Genomic DNA, 18,898 nt, shown 5'->3' with positions numbered 1-18,898 from the left:
ACACCTGCAGACACAGATGCTGAAAAAAAATGGTGTTGCAAAATACTGCTGTTATCAAGCGCCAAAGATGAAATCATTATTGGTTAATAAATGTAAATAAAAAACTGTGCATATGCAATTAAAATGTGATGACATATGACAATGTAGCAATTGTTATCATTGTAAGAGATGTCTTTACCCTTGTCTACAAACGCACACAATGGTTGTTTATGTAATCCAACTATAGCTATGAAGCTTTAAAGCATCTGCCAAATGCATAAATGTAATGTAAATGTAAATAGCTCTCTTGGAATAATGCCGCTCAACAGATGTAATGTATTAAACACTATTCATGCTTTCAAAAGCGATGGCTGGAGGACATATTTGTACAATATTTGCGTTTAATGAGCCATCAGGTTTGAATAAACCTTTCAAACATGAGGTTTATTGGGAGGCGATTAAACTAAAATGGGTATTTATTCGGCACAATTATTTGTCAAACTACAGTGCGTGAGGTAATATTGGTTTAAATTTTATATCGAAAATATTCGGAAAAAAAAGCTCACAAAAAACGAGGCAAACAATGTGTATAATTTGTATTATTATTTTCTATATTTAGTTTGAACATTTTTGGGACATTTATTTTTCACTTTTGGCCAATATTGCGTAACTATAACACTGACACATTGCAGAATAATGTCAGTTCCTTTACTAAAATTATCACAAAAAAATCTTTGTGTTTTGATATAATGATCATCCATACACACACAATAGTTCTGCTGCCGCATGTTTTGAGCCAATCACATGACCCTTAATGTCACGTGACTGTATGATGTCAACACCGATTGGCTGTTAGTACCACTGAGATCACTACCTGGCTGTTTCTCTCCACTCAGCATCTTCTCCCTCACGGAGACAGATTTCATCCAGCTCAGTGAAGAGGTCGTGTGGTATGTGTTCTTCGTCATCATCTTCGGTACCCAGAAGAAACTGAACCCTCTGTGATGGAGTATCTGTGCCAGAACACAGAACAGAACCAGCTGCAAAGGCTAGAGGTCACACAACCTCAGTTTACAGCATCAGAGACCTATTTAAAACAATCATGCAAGACTCAAGAATACATGAATAAAGTGTACATTTTTTGGGTGTCCTTTTGATTTATTGCCTGATCCTGTGCATCTCATCATAAGTGCATTACCATACTGCAAATGTGTGCGTTGTTTATTATTGTTATCTTGTTTTCTATGGTAATCGAACTAATAAATCAATTAAATACATCAAACCCTGAATCCCTGACTTCTTTCTGACCTCACTGAATAATGAGAATAATAACTATAAATACAGTTATATAAGCGAGTAGCGAGATTTGTTAGGCCTACATTCTGTATTATATCTGATATTTCAGCAGCAATTCATGTTCTCTTACAAACTGAGTCATCAGCCTCCGATGGCTTGATAAATGAGCAACATGCACTTACTCACTAGATCACAAAGTGCACAAATCAGAGCAACGGAGAGAAAGAAAGCGAGGGGGAGGAAGGAAGAGAGAGAGAGAGAGAGCTTCAAAAAACAGTCAAATAGAACAGAGCATCAAAGTGAAAATAAAAATGTGACAATAACGCATTGTAGAGCGTGCTCCCTGGAAGAATTTAAAAATAAAGAATCGATTTTCCTTATTTAATCTATCTTTATCCCTCTGAAACATTTAGTATTATTGTTGAACAATGGCCGAGACATTTATCAGATAGAGAAGTAGAGCAGATTACTGCATGAAGGTGATTCGCGTCCATCCTCGACCCCTGAATCTCTCTCTCTGCTTCTCTTCCTGTGTCTGTTTCCATGGTGACGATGTCGTCTGTGTGTTTTCCTTCCCAGAGGAACGTGAACCCCGATATACAGAGTCCTGTGACCTGTTGATAAAAGCAAGAAGGCAGGATAATTATGGGAAAATAAAATAATAAATAATATATACTTCATTAAAAAACAAGTTCAAGAATGCCGATGGGAGTTCTTAAATGGTGCCTCAGAAGGGCTTGAAACATTCTTCAGGAGTAAAACTGGATGTCTAAACAGAATGTTTTTAACATTTAATAAAAAAGCATTTTTTTGTGACAAATATGATTATTTCCGAATTTCCGGAGTATTTTTCCACAGGAAGTTAAAAACAGACACCATTCACCGTAATCCTGTCGGATTTCCAGACAGTGAATGTGAAAGACAGAATTTAACCACCTGCACCACTAAATGACACTCACAGAAAGCTTTTTTTTAGTTTATCATCAGGGCTGAGACATAACATCTGTCATGGGCTTACATGGAAACACACACAGATGCAGAGCTTTTAAAGTATAAAGGACCTCTGAGAGACACAATGCTTTTCATACTGAGATATTTATTACACCCTACACCTCGGACAATCCTGTTGACATTATTGGATTCAAAGGAAAATGTAAACACAAGCACACACATAACATACAGTATAAAGACTTACACAAAGATATAAAGCCTTCAAATGTTCAAAACAGAGATTTAAATGAAAATAACTTGCGCTTTCTAGCCAGTTTAAAATTGTTGGAGTTTAAAGCTGCATTGAGATGAAGGCTTATATTGGATCTATATATTCTCTTGGTCTCTTTGCCTTATATTACATCAGATATTACATGGCTCCATAAAAACGCCCCATGGCTTATTTATTCATTTTCCAAAGCTCTCGAAGACTGACAATTTTGTTAGAATGCTGCACAGTTATAGAGATGAAGTTCAATCTTCAAGATTCAATTGCGTTTCTTCTGTCACGTGTAGTATTTTTATGCCTAGCTGTGAATATCATCACACTTACTGACACTCGTCCTAAAGAGGAGAGAAATCTGGGAAACTCAATGCCAGCATGTCTTATCTAGCTAAGAGGATGTGATGTGAAGTTTATGGGAACAGAGAGGCTATGACTCTTGCATCAGCACCACCACTGTCATGACTCGCCATGATGCTACAGTACTTCTTAACATTAGCATCTTAACAGTCCACCTGGGTTTGGTGTTTTTTAGTCAACATCTGTTAGCTTTGACATGTTCTTTAAGCAGATGTAAATATATACAGAAGCGGCCAAAAGTGATCACCATTTTATTAAAAAATCTAATTAAAATGTATTAAAAATGTTGTATGTGAGCTTGGGGTGTGAACTGATACTCAGCATTGTGAAGAAATGAAGGAGGCTCAGGCAGAGGGGAAAACAGTGATAAAACTCATTAAACCTGTCTATGTCAATTCTGAAATCGCAAAGGATTCGATTCTGTGTTTTATGCACAGCTCCTCTACAGCTCAACTATGGCTCTTTGGTTAGTAGGAAGTACCTATGATCTAAAATCACCACGAGATTGAATCGTTTGTAACATAAATTTGAAAAAGCAACACTCGTCAAACATCATCATTATAAATATACTTTATTATCATGAAAATCCAGCGGTAGGTTTGAAGAACAGCGAGAGAATATGACCACATGAGCATTTCCTGGAACTACGGCTGTGTCCAAAAAAGTCCCCTATACACTAATATAGTGCACTGAGGGGACATACATTTTAGTTGTGGCCGAATTCATAATGGACATTGTTGAGTTCAATTCAATTCAAGTTTATTTATATAGCGCTTTTCACAATGTGTATTGTTTCGAAGCAGCTTTACAGGGGCAAACAGGAAGAACAGAAAAGTTAAAACACAGCACAGTGCATGGTGTTTATACAACGAGTAAGATCATTCTAATAAATAATATCTAATTTCTAAATAAATAAATAAATGAATGAATGCAGAATGAGTGCACTCATTCAATCCCATGATGCATCATAATAACGAGTGTACAACCAATGTACACTCACGGCTAGCTGCTAGCCATCTATCCTGATGCTCGCGATAAACGCTGCAATATTTCTTGAAAAGATAAGATTTGTCAATTTTAATTTCACTGGGACTTTAAAGTGAAGTATATTAGTGAACTAGTGTAGGGAATAGTGGGGGATTTCGGACATGTGCATCCTTAATAGTCTTCGAAAATAGAATCAGTATGTCCAAAATCATGGAAATGAGTATTCTCAAAGTACCCGGATGGTCTGCCGTTTCGGGTGAAAAATTTGAAGTGTGAATCCATGGACACATAACAGCTGAAATTTCCCACAACTCACCGCGAGAGAGCGCAGTTAGTAACACTACACTCCATTAATCAAATTAAATAAAAGATGCTTCGCTATATTAATAAATGCAACCATACAGTAAACCATAAATACAATATAATAAATGAATAAATAATTAAATGCAAAAAAAGAGCTGTATTTTGATGTTGGTGACAGTTAAGGATCACAGTGTCGTCTAGGCAACAACGGCCACTTTCGCTAGCGTTAGTATGTCCCAGTGCGTCCATAAAGTTTAGCTAGGCACTAAAATGTATATACTTTTAGTAGCAAATATACTTTTCATAGCAAAAACAGTACATACTTTAAGGGCATTGTATAAGTAGGCGAATTGGTAACGAATAAGTAACTATCAGCAATAGCCGACGTCCCACATTCAGAGTTTCTTCGCGAGAGCGCCATCTGGCTTTCGGATGTGGCAGGCATTTTAAAGTAATTAATTGAGAAACTGAGCATAAAAATTACACAATTTATCGTCCCAGCCCTTTGAGTCAAGATCTAGAAGAATGACTGCTTTAGTCAATAAAAAATCAACAAAACATGAAACTTTATATCTATATCTATAAAATTGCAGTCATTTGATCGCTCTATGTATAATTTGTGTACAATAACAACAAGACCCATATTCCCCGACACACTGTTGTTTTTTTGCCAAACAATTTTGAGGTAAATAAGTTACAAAAATAAAAATGGAGCATATTATTATTTTTAGAAATGTGTAGGATATGGAATCTCTATTTAGAGATGCCAAGAGGATGGCAGACCCATTTATTTATATATGATACTGTAATTATTCTCTTTGTCAGACAAACACGCGCCGGATCTTTCTCACTGACGGATGGCAGATGGTAAAAATAGCGCACAGGGGCAGGACCGTCGCCGATGTCACGTGTGTCCTTTGAGAAGACGCTTGGAGTAGATGTTTATTTTAATTCTTTCCCTTGTGAAACGCTCTCAAACATTAAGTGTACATCCACCCACCATCAGAGAGACAGTTAAATACACACACACAAACACACACGTCTCTTGTGTCACAATGTGTTGGTAGGTTGTGCTCTTGATATGCCACCCACAGACGTTTCTCTCAGGCTAACATGAACCGCTTGGGTTGGGTTTGGAAAATAATGCTAGCTTGGTATGAAACCAGTAATCCATAACATCAACAACCAGCAAAACTGTTTGTGCGTTCGTGTGTGTTTATGAATGGGAATATACCAAATGGACATTTTTTCTCTCGAAAATGTACAGATGTATACAATTTTGTGTAAGGGTTGGGTTTAGGTGACAGAATATACAATATAAAAGTCATAAAAACCCATCACATTTCGTTTACACTGGATCACCCAATGTCATATCCTTTCACCTTGACCAATCACAACCTTAGTTACATTCACATGTCAAAGATGGACGTATAATAACTTACAAATAAAAGATTACTAAAAACAAAAGGAAGTTCCCACACCAAGAACTAAAAATGATCCAAAGACCACACCACAGTTTGTAATGCAGCATGTTCAGCGGTTCAGCCTAGCACAGCCTGTGATAAAAGATTTCATTTCAGGCGGATAGGGAAAATAATGTCTGCTGTTGCTCTGCAGTGCTTCAAAAATAGAATCGGGGCATCCATCAGCTGACGGCTACAGGCCATTACAGAGAGATTATAACAGCAGTGCTGATACTGTACATCCAGTGTAGACACATGTGATATTCTGAGCTATTAACAACCCGTTATCACCACTGAAGAATTGTTCTGTGCACGTGTGTGTCAGTGTTATTCAAAACACATGTGTGCTGTCTTTACCTTCTAGATCCTCCTTCTCAAAGGGGGCTTTAAGCAAGTTTCCTCCTCGATCCACAACAGCCTCATCTTCATGTCTCTGTGGAAGAGAGAGAGCGAGAGAGAGAGCGAGAGAGAGAGAGAGAGAGAGGTGTCAGTATCGTGGTCTTTCTCAGACTGACAGGGCATGATAAATGTGTCTCTCACCGTCAGCATTTTGTCCTAACTGAGACCGATATTCACAGACACACAAACACTACATACACCACTCACGTGTGTTCTTACTGGTTTTTAATAATTTCTTGTGTGGTTGCTAAGGTGTTCTGGGTGGTTGCTAAGGTGCTGGGTGGAACAGCACACAGGTTTGGAGTGATGTGAGGGCGAGTACATGTCACCAGAACTTTTATTTTAAGGTGCACTGTCACTTAAAAAAAGAGAAATAATTCATTCCTATGGAAAGGGATTTCCAACTACATGACTGTTTCCATGGTAACAAATGTAGTCAACAGCTTCAGCATCTCCTTATGAAATCATATGTGAAATTATGCAAAAGAGAACATGATGTGAACCCAGAGTCCTTTGCATTCACAATTCTGATCACGAGGGACATGTTTTCTCGCACCTTTTTACAAAACACAAGCAGCCTCAACGAAGACTTTCATGTTTATGTTTCTCACTCGCATCACATTAAGACATTTCTTAAAGTGACAGTTCACCCAAAAGTAGAACATTCTGTCGACGTTTACCAGAGTTGTTCCAAAACTGTATAAAATTTCTATAAAAATACAAAAGAAGATATTTAGAACGTGGGAAACCAAACAGTTCTGGGGCACTATTGATTACAGTAGTTTTATTCTGTCCAATGGTAGTCAATGGTGCCCCCGAACTGTTTGGTTACAAACATTCTTCCAAATATCTCTTCTAGTGTTTAGCGGAACGACACAATTCACACAGGTTTGGAATAAAATGAGGAAGAGTAAATCATTAAAATTTTCGGCCGAACTGTCTCTTTAAGTGCACAAGAATGTCTGTTAGTCTACTAAATACGGTTAAAAGAGTTTTCCTGTTTTTCTTGCTTAGATTTCCTGTCAGAAAGCGTTGAGTAAGCTGGTTGGATTTGGGCATTTGTCCTGAAAAGCACTACTGACCACCCGTTAGACGTAACATGTGGATGTTTTAAATATTTCGTTATTAAAACAGACGGTGCATAGCAAGGTGGAAATCTCAGTCTTAATATAAGAACTTAAATGTGCTTCAATAGGCGTGGGTAAAATATTAGAGGTACAAAGGTGTCTCAGAATCAACATTTTGGTGATATTCAATCGCTATTACATCGCTTCTTTAACACAACATTTGAATAGATGACGTGTACATAATCAGACCAAGAAGGGACTGTTTACTAAAATATATATTTCTTTAAAACTTGCACACCCTCATGTCATTCCAAACAAAAGAGTTTCTTTCCTTAAAATATATTTTGAGGACTGTCGGTAACCAAGCAACATTAACTTTCAATTGACTTCATTTATAGGAACAAAAAACCATTGAGATATTTCTCAAAATATCTTCTTTTGTGTTCGACAGAAGAAAGAGTCATAGACAGGTTTTAATTACATGAAGGTGAACAATTGACATTTTTCAATTTTTAGGTGCAATATTTATTTCAAGTCATTAAATCTTTAAGTAAATAAAAAGAGTGTGTGTGTGTGTGTGTGTGCGTGCATGTGGCCAGTAGACGTTAGCGCACACACACAGACATCTCATGCATCATCAGCCCCCACACTGACGTAAGTCTACGGAAGAAAAAAAACATCAAGGGCACCTTCTACAGGCAGCCATGAATTAAACCTGTGCATTGACAGACTTTCATCCAACTCCACTTACAGTGCATTCAACCTATATACTAGGTAACACTTACAATAGGATGGTATTATTATTTGCTAACACGAACAAACAAAACATCTACAGCCTTTATAATCATAGTTCAACATCATGTTCATTTCAACATTTACTGAAAGATTAATAAATACAGAAAACTATACTTCTGCATTTAATAATGTTAACAAACACTAGGGATCTTTGAGCTTCCAATACTATAGATCCGCATCTGTTATCCTATATCAGTGTCAAATGATGTCATCTGGGGGACTGTATATTTTACGGTACTCTACTGTTTTTTTAGAATACAGTCAAGACTTGTGCTCGCACACACACCAACCATTCTCTCATTCAGATGAGTGCCTTTTCCCTGCCAAATACACAAAGAGCGCGCAATCTGCATAAAGTCTAATCCCTTTATCCTGAACCTCCCTCTTATGTACAACCACAACACCAGAAGTTCTCCTGCAGTGTGGAGTTCTGCACACATCCTAAAGCGTAATCCAGAAAAACAAAGTGACACACTCACACAAGCAAAGATGATCATAAAACACAGACCTCAGAAAATGTAAACATCTCTTCAAATTGTGAGGTGCTGATCTATTACAGACTGGAACATCTTATAAATGTAATTTATCTCTATAGGTCAAGCTTGAGAGATTGTACCATTATAATTAGCAAATATTTACTGGTTTGGCTTCACCTTCTCAGGACAGCAAAAAAAGTCTTACTGTGCATTCACACCTATGCCGTCTAGAGCGTTAAAAATGGTTCTGGTCGCCCTGCTTACAACGCTGTAGAAAGATTCGTGGACGCTCTGGCGCTCTAACGTAGACAAAAGTATACACGGCTGCATTCTCTGGAATCCTCTCAAGTTCTCTGGAATCCTCTCAAGCTACGTTCCGATTGGTTGCCGCCGAACCGCGTCATAGGTCATTACCATAAAGTTGACCTGATTTCAACACTCCTCGACGCCCTCAACGTCCAAGACGCGCCGCTGCCAGCTCACAATGAAATGAATGACTTACAGCCACTCTGACGCTCTCGATGGCGGTGGTGTGAACGCACAGTTATTCATCGCTGCATTGACGGCTTGATCAAATGTGAGGCATCAATGAGTCCGCAATATTGGGAATGGCAAAACTCTCTGTGTTGAATCTGTCTGTTAATAAACTTCATCATACTTAAATGAAACACAACTGAGAATTTCAATAAGCCTCGTGAACACAGAACAACCTTTCAGCAATATGGGTGTCTCAACAAAACAAAATTATAAATAGATGCTTTGCATCTTTCAGTCAATACAGAGCGACTGTTCTGAACATCCTTCTGTAAGATCAATAAACAGTGCGGATTCCATGTCACTAACCCAATACTACAGGATGTCTGTTTACTCAAATCAATGTTAGGATACAGCTGCATACAGCACAATGCTGAACAAGCATTTATTTGTTTGTTGTTTTCTGCTTCGGTATAAATCACTGAAGCAGTCAGTAGACACATTTACAGTCCTGATGCACATAAAAATGACCACAGCTTGATGAAGTTAGTTGTTCCAGTCTGATTTGCCGGTTGCTATTTCCAGGTTTTGGGAAGTTCTTTATTTCACCTGGAACTTGGAAGAGTTGTGTGGGTAATCAATAGATTTGTTAGTTTCTTCGAATTAAAAGTTATCCTATTTAAAGGGGTGCTGCAACAATATAGGAGAAAGAGCATGAGCAGACGTCACTTTCACTTGTGTGCAGGAGAGAGAGATGGAGAGCATATGTTCGCGAAGTTCAGGTGTTTGTTTGTTCACTGCATTTGGGTGATGAATGTAAATAAACGGTGGATATAACGCTGGATTTGGAGATCGTTTGAAACTGATATATGGAGCCGTCCCAGCACTAAAAGATGCCGGACATGAACCACATGCGGTGAGTGAAACTGATGTCTGTGTTTTGTTGCTTTAGTTCAGCCTACCCCTCCCTCCGCACACGCAGTATGATTTCGGAAACAATCATACAGATGTGTCTGTCTTTTATAAATGTGATCAAAATAAATACTCTTATTAATATGAGATCGGCAGAAACCCCGTGTGTTAGGGCCGCTTTTAGACTTAACAGCCTGCAAATTTTGACGACATTTCAAAAGGACTAAATAAATTGTATTCTCTTGTGGATCCGATAGATTCCAGTTGGCAGGACCACTTTGGCCTTATTTTTTAGAAGCAAAGTTTCTCTGTTTAGTGGTCCATTATTCTCCCCAATAATCTCGCCTTCAGGATAATATACAAAGAAAAGACCTTCGGATTTCTACTCAAAAACTAAAGAGCAATCAGCTTAATTTTAATGCTGTTTACAAAAATGGACACAAATTGACATGAAATCCTCTTAGCATCAAAAACAAGTTTTGTGCACTTAAACCTCACAAAGTAACATTTCCTGCAACAACACAACAAAGACTTTCTTACTGTTTCAAAGCAAGCTGGCCTATAAACAGTGATCTTGTGACGGCGTATCATGGATTATTTTTCTCAAGAGACATGCAATGACTGGAGCTTTGGCGCATAAACAATCATTTTTAGAGTAACCGCTAATGTACATCTTACAAAAATATTGTCACACATACTCTATAAAAATCTGAATATAGATATATAGGTTAGAGAAAACAATAACATAAACAAACTTTATGTGGAACAAACTTCACTGTTTTAATTTATTCTAATACAATTCATATAAAATCAAATATTAGTATAAATAAATATTAATATCAATTAAAAAATAAAATATAATAACTTGTAATTCCACAGACAGTTTTTAATACATGCTGTATAGTTTTGCTTATTTACATCCTATGGAATATTTGCAATGATACCATGTATTTTAAAATATACCATAACCATCTTTTCTATCAGCTATGTAAAGTCTGATACACTTTGTGTTAATCGCGTAATTCGGAATGTTTAGTTAAAAATGTACAAAAAAAATCCCAGATTAATTGTAGGTAACTAATTTTATAAGTGAATTTTTACTGTATTTGAACTACATTTACATTTATGCATTTGGCAGACGCTTGTATCCAAAGCTATCCTATATATTTATACACAGGTATGTGCAATACCCTGAGTTCAAACCCACAACCTTGCGTTGTTAACGCAATGCTCTTACCACTGAGCTACAGGAAAGCTACTCGACTAAACTACAGACTGCTGATAAATAAAAGTGGCTTCTTGTAAAACACTCTACATGTTTCAATTCCTGTACTCCGGCTTGCGCTCCCAGAATGTTTTACATGTCTATCTATTTAAAGCACCTGATTCAACTCATCAGCTGTTAAACAGGCTTAAACAGGGAGACATGAAAAATTCCTCAAGACAAAGATAAAAACCTCTGCTTTAGAAGACTTGCGTCACCCTGAGCAAATAATAATCTGCAATGTACACTACACACACATGTATCATATTTGTTGTCATGGGATCTAAATACTGTAGTACAGCATTTCCAAATGCTGACTGCACAGTTGGGATAAATAATACATTGAGAACACTGAGCTCTTATTGGCCAAACCGTCTTAAAGTGGTCATTTCATAAATTACTTAATGTGTGCAAAACAAGCTTGTCGTTAAAACTTGTCTCATATTGGTTATGTCACAGTCAGTGTTGGTAAGTAACTCTGAAAAAGTAACTAATTACTAGTTACTAATTACATATGCAATAGTGTAATTAGTTACTGTACAAATTACTCTTCCCAAAAAGTAATTAATGTCTTATTACTAATTACTTTCTATATCCTACATCAACCTTGATTAGTTAAGAAGTGATTCAAGTATAAACATGAAACGTCTCTTTTAAATTCATTCAAGTAAATAAAATAAAACTACATGAATTATTCTTATTAAAAAAGTATACAAATGTGAGAAGGATACATTAAAGCATACATTTTAAAGTTAGACGTATACTTTTGATGTCAATTCCGCTATTGAATACATTACACAGTATTTAGTTAAATTGCATCAGAAGTAACTGTAATGAAATAACAGAAAAATACTTCAATTTTTCAAGGGGAAAGTAATAAAATTACTAATAATTAGTAACTAGTTACACCCAACACTGGTTACAGCATGGTGTGATGTATAATGTTTAAACTCGACAGATCAAAGAACATTTGGATTCCTCATGAAACGAGCGTTTTAAAGCAGCATGAGAACAGATACTTGTGAACTTCCCGTTATGAATCCCATTGATTTAATTGGATGAAGTAGAAAACGACATTGAGCCATCCTGACGGGGCAGATGGAGGAGAGTGATGCTGTTAATCCGACTCATGTGAACTCACAGCACTGCACATTTGCTAAATCCACCTTATTAAACACACCTGAACAAATGGATCCTTTATAGGTCGGCTTTTCCAAGATTCACTATAATTGAATGAAAGTGTTGTCATGGGATAAACAGAAATGACCCTGGAGCATCATAGATTTGTGCTGGATTTGGTCTATCCGCTGTGTCGCAGGTCTTTGCGGACATCTGCAGCATGCTAACGTGTTTCTGCCTGTAGCAGCCGAGTCCTCGCACACCCCTCCTCCACAACACACGCCGCACTTCTGATCAATGCAGCACCGTACAATTCAGCACCGTATCCTCTGCATTACAGGAACAACGCAGCTGCAATCTGCTTTTAAAGCATTGCTGTCAACTATACAGAATAAATCTGACTATAAACACACTCTCTGTATCATGCATTTTTTATTTCATTCATTATATTTCAAGAACGCAGACTCAACGCATGAAAGAATCAAAGTGCATGCAGCTACAATGAAATTAAAGTTAACGCATTGCATCTCAACTACATGACCATCATATATGAAACGAATGTCAAACCGATCTCTTGCGAAACTCTACAACTTGATCGTTCTTTAAAATGGAGATTCTATCGCCAAACTACTGCAAACTACTGAATGACTGCAAAAGCAGAAGTTCAGGTAAAACACTCAAAACCATTTAAAAAACAAGTCCATGCATGTAGTACCTGAGACAGCAGTCTGGTGTGAAGGTCCGAACTCTGCATGTCTACAGAATTCGACAGGATGGTTTACCTCATGCAGCGTGCACGGATCCGGCTGATCTTGAACTTCAGCGTAGGCAGACACACAGCTCACTCAAACTGGACGACACAGATGTCTGCACTGTCGCCCGCAATCAAACTTAAAGTTCTTTGTCGTTATCCTTTACTCTGTCTCTCTTTCTTCATCCCACTCAGGGTGTAATGCTTCACGTTCTGGTGTAGCAGCATCTGCCCGCCTCCTCCCCAGAGGCATGCTGGGATGCTAGCTGTGGGCTGACCTGTCAGAAAAAGGCCTGACCTTGTGCTCTCTCTCGGTTTCTGTTTCCAATTAGGATAATATCTTAAAGATCCAGTGAATGAAATTTAGCGGCATCTAGTGGTGAGGTTACGAATTGCAATCAACGGCTCACTCCACTGCTCATCCCTCTCTTTCAGAGCAGTACAGTGGCTGACACATGAATAAGATATCGTCATGGTTTTGCGTCTTTGCCAAAGGAGATCATGTATTTATGAAACACGCTCTGCAGAGCAGTTTGTCTATTTAGGGCTACCATAGAAACAACATGGTGAATTCCATCCAAGGAGAACCGCTATGTACGTAGAAAGAAATAGCTCATTCTTAGATAATAAAACCATTACGCTTCATTGTGTTGGTCTCTCTATACACCTCTGAAGACATTAATATATATTACAGTACATTTCTGTCAATAGATACTCAGAGGTAAGTACACACCAGACAAGCAATATTCTCTGCATCATCGCAGCCTTTCTGATGCTATGAACAAAAACTGTATCACAAATTTTGCTGAACTATCAAAGCTCTCAGACAACAGGAGATTGCATTTCCTAGCTCAGTGGTTAGAGGTTGTGGGTTCGATCCCAGGGGATTGCAAATAGCTATGTAAAATGTATAGGATAAAGCAATGTAAGTCGCTTTGGATAAAAGCGTCTGCCAAATGCATAAATGTGAATGTAAATGCATTTTGAGTGCGAAATTCGGATGATTGAAATCCATTAAGACTTTTTAAAAGTGTTTTTCAACAAAACGATGTTTATAATTTCCTGGAGCTCAGTTGGAGGTGCATTGTGTTGGCAGTGCAAAAGGTCATGGGTTCCATTTTCAGGCAACACACATATTGCTAAAATGTATAGCTTTGGATCAAAGTGTCTGCCAAATGAATACATTCAAATGTAGGAAAACACAAAAAACAATGCAGTTCATCTCAAAGCAATGTATAGTTAAATCAAAGGGAAATTCAAACACGCTATAATGCTGTGGATTATAAATCTCTGATACACAGCTGGATTACTGTATCAATGCAAAAAATGACGTTTGTAAGGATTTGTGTCCCTGAAATCCTGCCGGAAAGAAACACATGAGCGTGAGGTGACCATGTGTCCTCTTACAGCTACAGCAGGTGACAAACCTGTAACATCTGACCTTTTGATACTGTATCTAGACAAGGTACTCAAGTTTGGACAAAATGTTTGAAAGGCTGTAAACAGCTGATTTACTGCAGTTACTTATGGACGTAATGTCAATAAAAACACTGGGAAGACCAAAATGAAAAGTATTAATTTAGTCATTAAACGTTGTTTAAAGGACAGTGGTGACAGACAAACAGAAACATAAATACAATATAAATACAAATACAATCATTGAAAAAAAAAAACATTCTACTCACCACACTTTGTCCTCCAGTAGGGGTGACCACCTGCGAAATGAAAAATATTCTCAAATTAAATCTGTGACATTTGTTTTCACACACAATTCTAATGACTTCTCATATTTAGCACAGATTAGTGTTCGGATACACCCGGGTCACCAGTGATGCTGTCAGATTTGCTCATTTTCTGGTAATTATTTTGCTACATTGCAGATCGAAAATCTCTCACGATCTAATATATCACGATTTTACTAGACATATTCCATAAGTGAGCAAATAACGTTGCGTATGCATTTTGGGACCTTTTTAACAGCTAACGGCGATGCAGATACAGTATTTACAGGCCAGGGTGGCCGATGGGCAATACAATACAGTATACATTAATTAATATATGAAAAGAGGAGGAATTGCCAAGGACAGATATCAGTTTAAAGAGATCCAATGTGGCTGGAATTATAAACACGCATTTAATTGATAAATAGGTAAACATTAAGAAATAAAGTTTGCATTAAAAGAAACGAAATACTAAATTTAGCTATACCGTTATACATATGGACATGTAAACCCCTGGAAAACTGTGGATTCATCCAGGATCAAGAGATCAAGTGAGAGGTGCCAGCACATCTCTACTTTCAAGCAGAATAATCCTGAATATCCAACAAAGAGCATCAATTAGTTTTAAAACCATCTCAGAAGCCTTGATGCTTAATCTCACCATTACATGAGCATCTCTGGAGGATTATCAAAAACTGACATATTCTTTCTACTACTGACACATCCAACAGCAAATGTAATGATTTCTAGCCAATAACAATGGATTACTTGTAAACAAAACACATAATTGCTTCCCACCTATCGTTGTCTTGGAGGCACAATTTACCCCGACATAGTCACTGTCGTCACACGCAAGTCTGAATATTACCAAGTGTTTTCCATTATGCAATAATGAGCAGTTTTGTTGTTATGCTCGGGACTCACGCTGAGCAGAAAATGATTTTTTTCTCTGTAATCTGAATAATAAAGCTTAGCTTTGTCTAAGTGGAGAGAGCTTTGCTTAATCCATCATTATGTTGTCCTGTGATAGCAGCATGTGTACTTTAAAGGCCATCGTCCTATATAATGCCAATCACTAAATGTCATTTGAAGATGATGAAAAATAAGATTGTTGTTTATAATCCATTTCTAAGACACCACGTCAGCACCACCAGATCCAGAAAGGCCTACCTGTTGTAAATTTAATAGTAATGTCTTTAGAAGAGAATTGCAAAATCAAAAGTACAATATTCATATGCTATATAAATCAACTTATTAAATAAATAAATTTGGACCAAAAGGACTTTGTATCTGCCAGTCTTACTATACATCAATTCAGTACGGTGTATACATTCACCTGTACTTATCATTCTCACACAATCTAAACATATTTGGACAGCAAATGTCACCATCTCAGAAATGAACTTCAGCCAGGCAACTTTAGCTGTCAATCATCGCATCACACAGAAAGAGAGCTGACCATGAGATTCAGTATGAGAAGGAAAACAAAAGGTCATGCCTGCAGCCCTCATGAGGCAGTGACAGTTTGGACATGAGAGAATGAAATGTTTATCTATAAATTCTGTTTAAAAATGCTCCATTTCGGCCTGAGCAGAGTGATCTCACTGAGAAAGGCATCGGCATCCTCCATCCAGACTGACCCACCAGTGACACAACTCCATGTCCCTTTAAGGGTCTCCAACAGCAGGGTTGTGACACAAAAAAAAATGGGTTGCAGATCTCTTCTGATAAAATTGCACTCAAAAGAGCACAAACAATGCTAAATCCAAAGAAACTCACCGACTTTAAGTAATCAAAGTTGTCAATTTTTCTATTTATTCATCTATCGCTCAGTCATCTTGCTTATGGTTTACATACAGAAAACTACTGACATAACAGCACTGTTGCATTTTACCAATGACTGCAACTACGTAGTAACAGCATAGGCCATACAGCATGACTGCCAGTGTGACACTGCTCAAATATATGAGAATAAAATAAACATTTAAGCACATATGTAACCAGGAACAGATTTCAGTTCTTTTAAACCAGTATTTGGCAAATTATCATCAGCCTACGTTCAACCTTTGTTCTTAATAAATCAAGATTGTTTACTGGTTCCGTTTTAGACATTTTTATATTCAATAATATTACAGTAAAAAGCAAGGAGCCGCTAAACTCAACAATGATCGAGTGCATTGCGGAACACGTCCGTCCTGGTGTGGAACGTGCAAATACGCAAAATGTATTCATACAGTGCAAGCATCTGCGTCATATGAGCCCTTTAATCATATGATGAAAACGAGTTATTCACCTAAAGGGAAACGAAAACGCGTAAATCACCTAAAGGGAAACGAGAGTACACACGCTGATTCAGATGTGCGTGCCAATATGCAGAACATATGATGCGCGCCGCGCTTGCATCGCACAGATGCAACCCGCCGCAGGGATGCATGTGTGATCCATATGATCATCGGAGCTGCGTATAGGAAGGCTAAATAACGACACGCATCTTACCGTAGGTAGCAGAGGCTCCATTTGTGCGCCTTGGTCCTTCGCGTCCATCTTGCTTTACCTGTAGAATATGTGTCAGTGGTGATGCGCGCGTCTGGTTTCCGCTGATAATGCGAAGCTGCGTCTCTGCGCACTCTCAGATCTGCGTTCACGCTGTTGAGCAGAGACGACGCTCAAATATTTAGTGAAATGGTATTATTAGTGTCGAGGCGACGGGGATTTTTTATTCTCACTCATAAGGGCGCACGTTAGCCGCTGTGTGACGCAGTAGTGTGGAGGGGGGTCATTATATTTTTAAGTGCCTCTCAGTTTTCGTGCAGCGGGCCTTAAGAGAGTCTAGACTGGTATTTTTCCCTTGGTGAATTTAGTAATCAGAGAATATGCAATGGAGAAACAAGGGCTTTGTGTTGAAAAAAGGTTCTTGGATCTGGGCTTAAGAAGAACCATTTGGTTCCGTGAGTGTCCTTTGAAAGATTTGCGTTTCGTTTTTTACATTCTTTTGAACCTTTTCCACTCAACAGAAATGTGTCGAAGACCTTTATTGAGTTACATTTTATGAGTGTATAAGGATTTGCTCAGAGTTCATAAAACCACATATGTCTAAATAGTTCTTCTTTCAAGCTAATGTTTCCGTATTAATAGCCAACAAAACTCCAGATGGCGTTTTAAATCTGCCATTTGCTCTACCACTGTCTGACATGAACTATAGCTGAACTTTTAAACTATGTGTGAGTGAGGCCAGAAAAAGATGCATCAGCTACAGAAATGACATCCCACTCATATGTATATTTTTGGGACTGCATGCTATTTTTCACTTATTGAGAAACAAATAGAAACACTCCATATTTTCCTGGAAAATTTGATTTGTGTTTATAGATAGGATTATGACGTCCTAAATGAGGTATATATATATATATATATAAAGTAGACCAAACAGTTTTGATTTTGTTTTAAAAGTTAACTTTTACAACTAAATTGTGATAATTATATTTTTAATTGTTACAATTCATAATCATAATCATATTGAATGACTTCTGTTTAATTGAAAAGTATTGACATTGTTCAATGCATTACTTCAGCATTGTGAGTCTGGGTCAATAGAATTCATCATAACAACGTCGCCCTCTAGTGTTTACAGGTGTGTAGGACAGGTTTAGATGTTTTACGGTGGTTGAAATTGCCTTTTTTATGGCATCATTTATTTCTTAAATCAAACATTGTTATTTCCACGAGGAATGCCATGTAATTACACTAGATCCTATCTTGCTTTATATCAAAGTACATATTTAAAATGTTGTCTTATTTACCAGATGAATAGCCACCACCGAGCCACAAGGAGGCAGCAAACTGGGGAGGCATCATCCAACATTTTTTAAATGAGTCGTGTTCTTTCTACGTTGTTTACCAATAATGTAAGTCTGACAACTAGCCTACTATAAACGATTCAGTCCAGGTACCTAAAATGCAGAGCAAACGACCACTTGGCTTTCCAGAGATTTAATCTGTTGACAATTTTTAATTTAAACATTTATTTATGATAATGTTCTATTATTCTATAATATTCTACCCAGGTTTTGAGAACATTTTATGTGTAGCCTTATATACAGTAGCCTTCAAAATTAAGGATCTCTTTGGACACTACAAAGTATTTATTTTATTGCAATAATAAATAATCAAATCATGTTAGCACCACACCAATGATTATCATTTTTCAGAATTAAAAATGATGACTTATCTTTGACCAAATACAAAAATGTATTTCATTTTAATTTTGTCAACAAAAAAATCAAAATTAATTCGTTTTGAACAATACGATGCTCGTTTAC

The 18,898-nt window shown here is 37.4% G+C and overlaps 1 protein-coding gene across 3 annotated transcripts in view; it reads right to left on the bottom strand.

The window, feature by feature from the left end:
• slc4a10b (solute carrier family 4 member 10b) overlaps positions 1-17,312 on the bottom strand; it is a 38,748-nt gene extending 21,436 nt beyond the window's left edge. For 2 of the 3 annotated variants that reach the window (XM_056754250.1, XM_056754251.1), the window contains exons 1-5: positions 17,076-17,312; positions 14,544-14,573; positions 5,959-6,034; positions 1,746-1,889; positions 854-1,019 (exon numbers count right to left, since the gene is read on the bottom strand). In XM_056754250.1, coding sequence (XP_056610228.1) covers positions 854-1,019; positions 1,746-1,889; positions 5,959-6,034; positions 14,544-14,573; positions 17,076-17,123 — 464 coding nt within the window. In that variant the 5' untranslated portion in view covers positions 17,124-17,312. The remainder of the gene's footprint in view (positions 1-853; positions 1,020-1,745; positions 1,890-5,958; positions 6,035-14,543; positions 14,574-17,075) is intronic. The other variant, XM_056754252.1, reaches the window with a different exon arrangement.
• Positions 17,313-18,898: the final 1,586 nt, after the last annotated feature.

This window comes from Triplophysa dalaica, chromosome 8, assembly GCF_015846415.1.
Source record: "Triplophysa dalaica isolate WHDGS20190420 chromosome 8, ASM1584641v1, whole genome shotgun sequence".
Lineage (NCBI taxonomy): Eukaryota > Metazoa > Chordata > Actinopteri > Cypriniformes > Nemacheilidae > Triplophysa > Triplophysa dalaica.
This window is presented reverse-complemented; position numbering and strand designations above follow the sequence as displayed.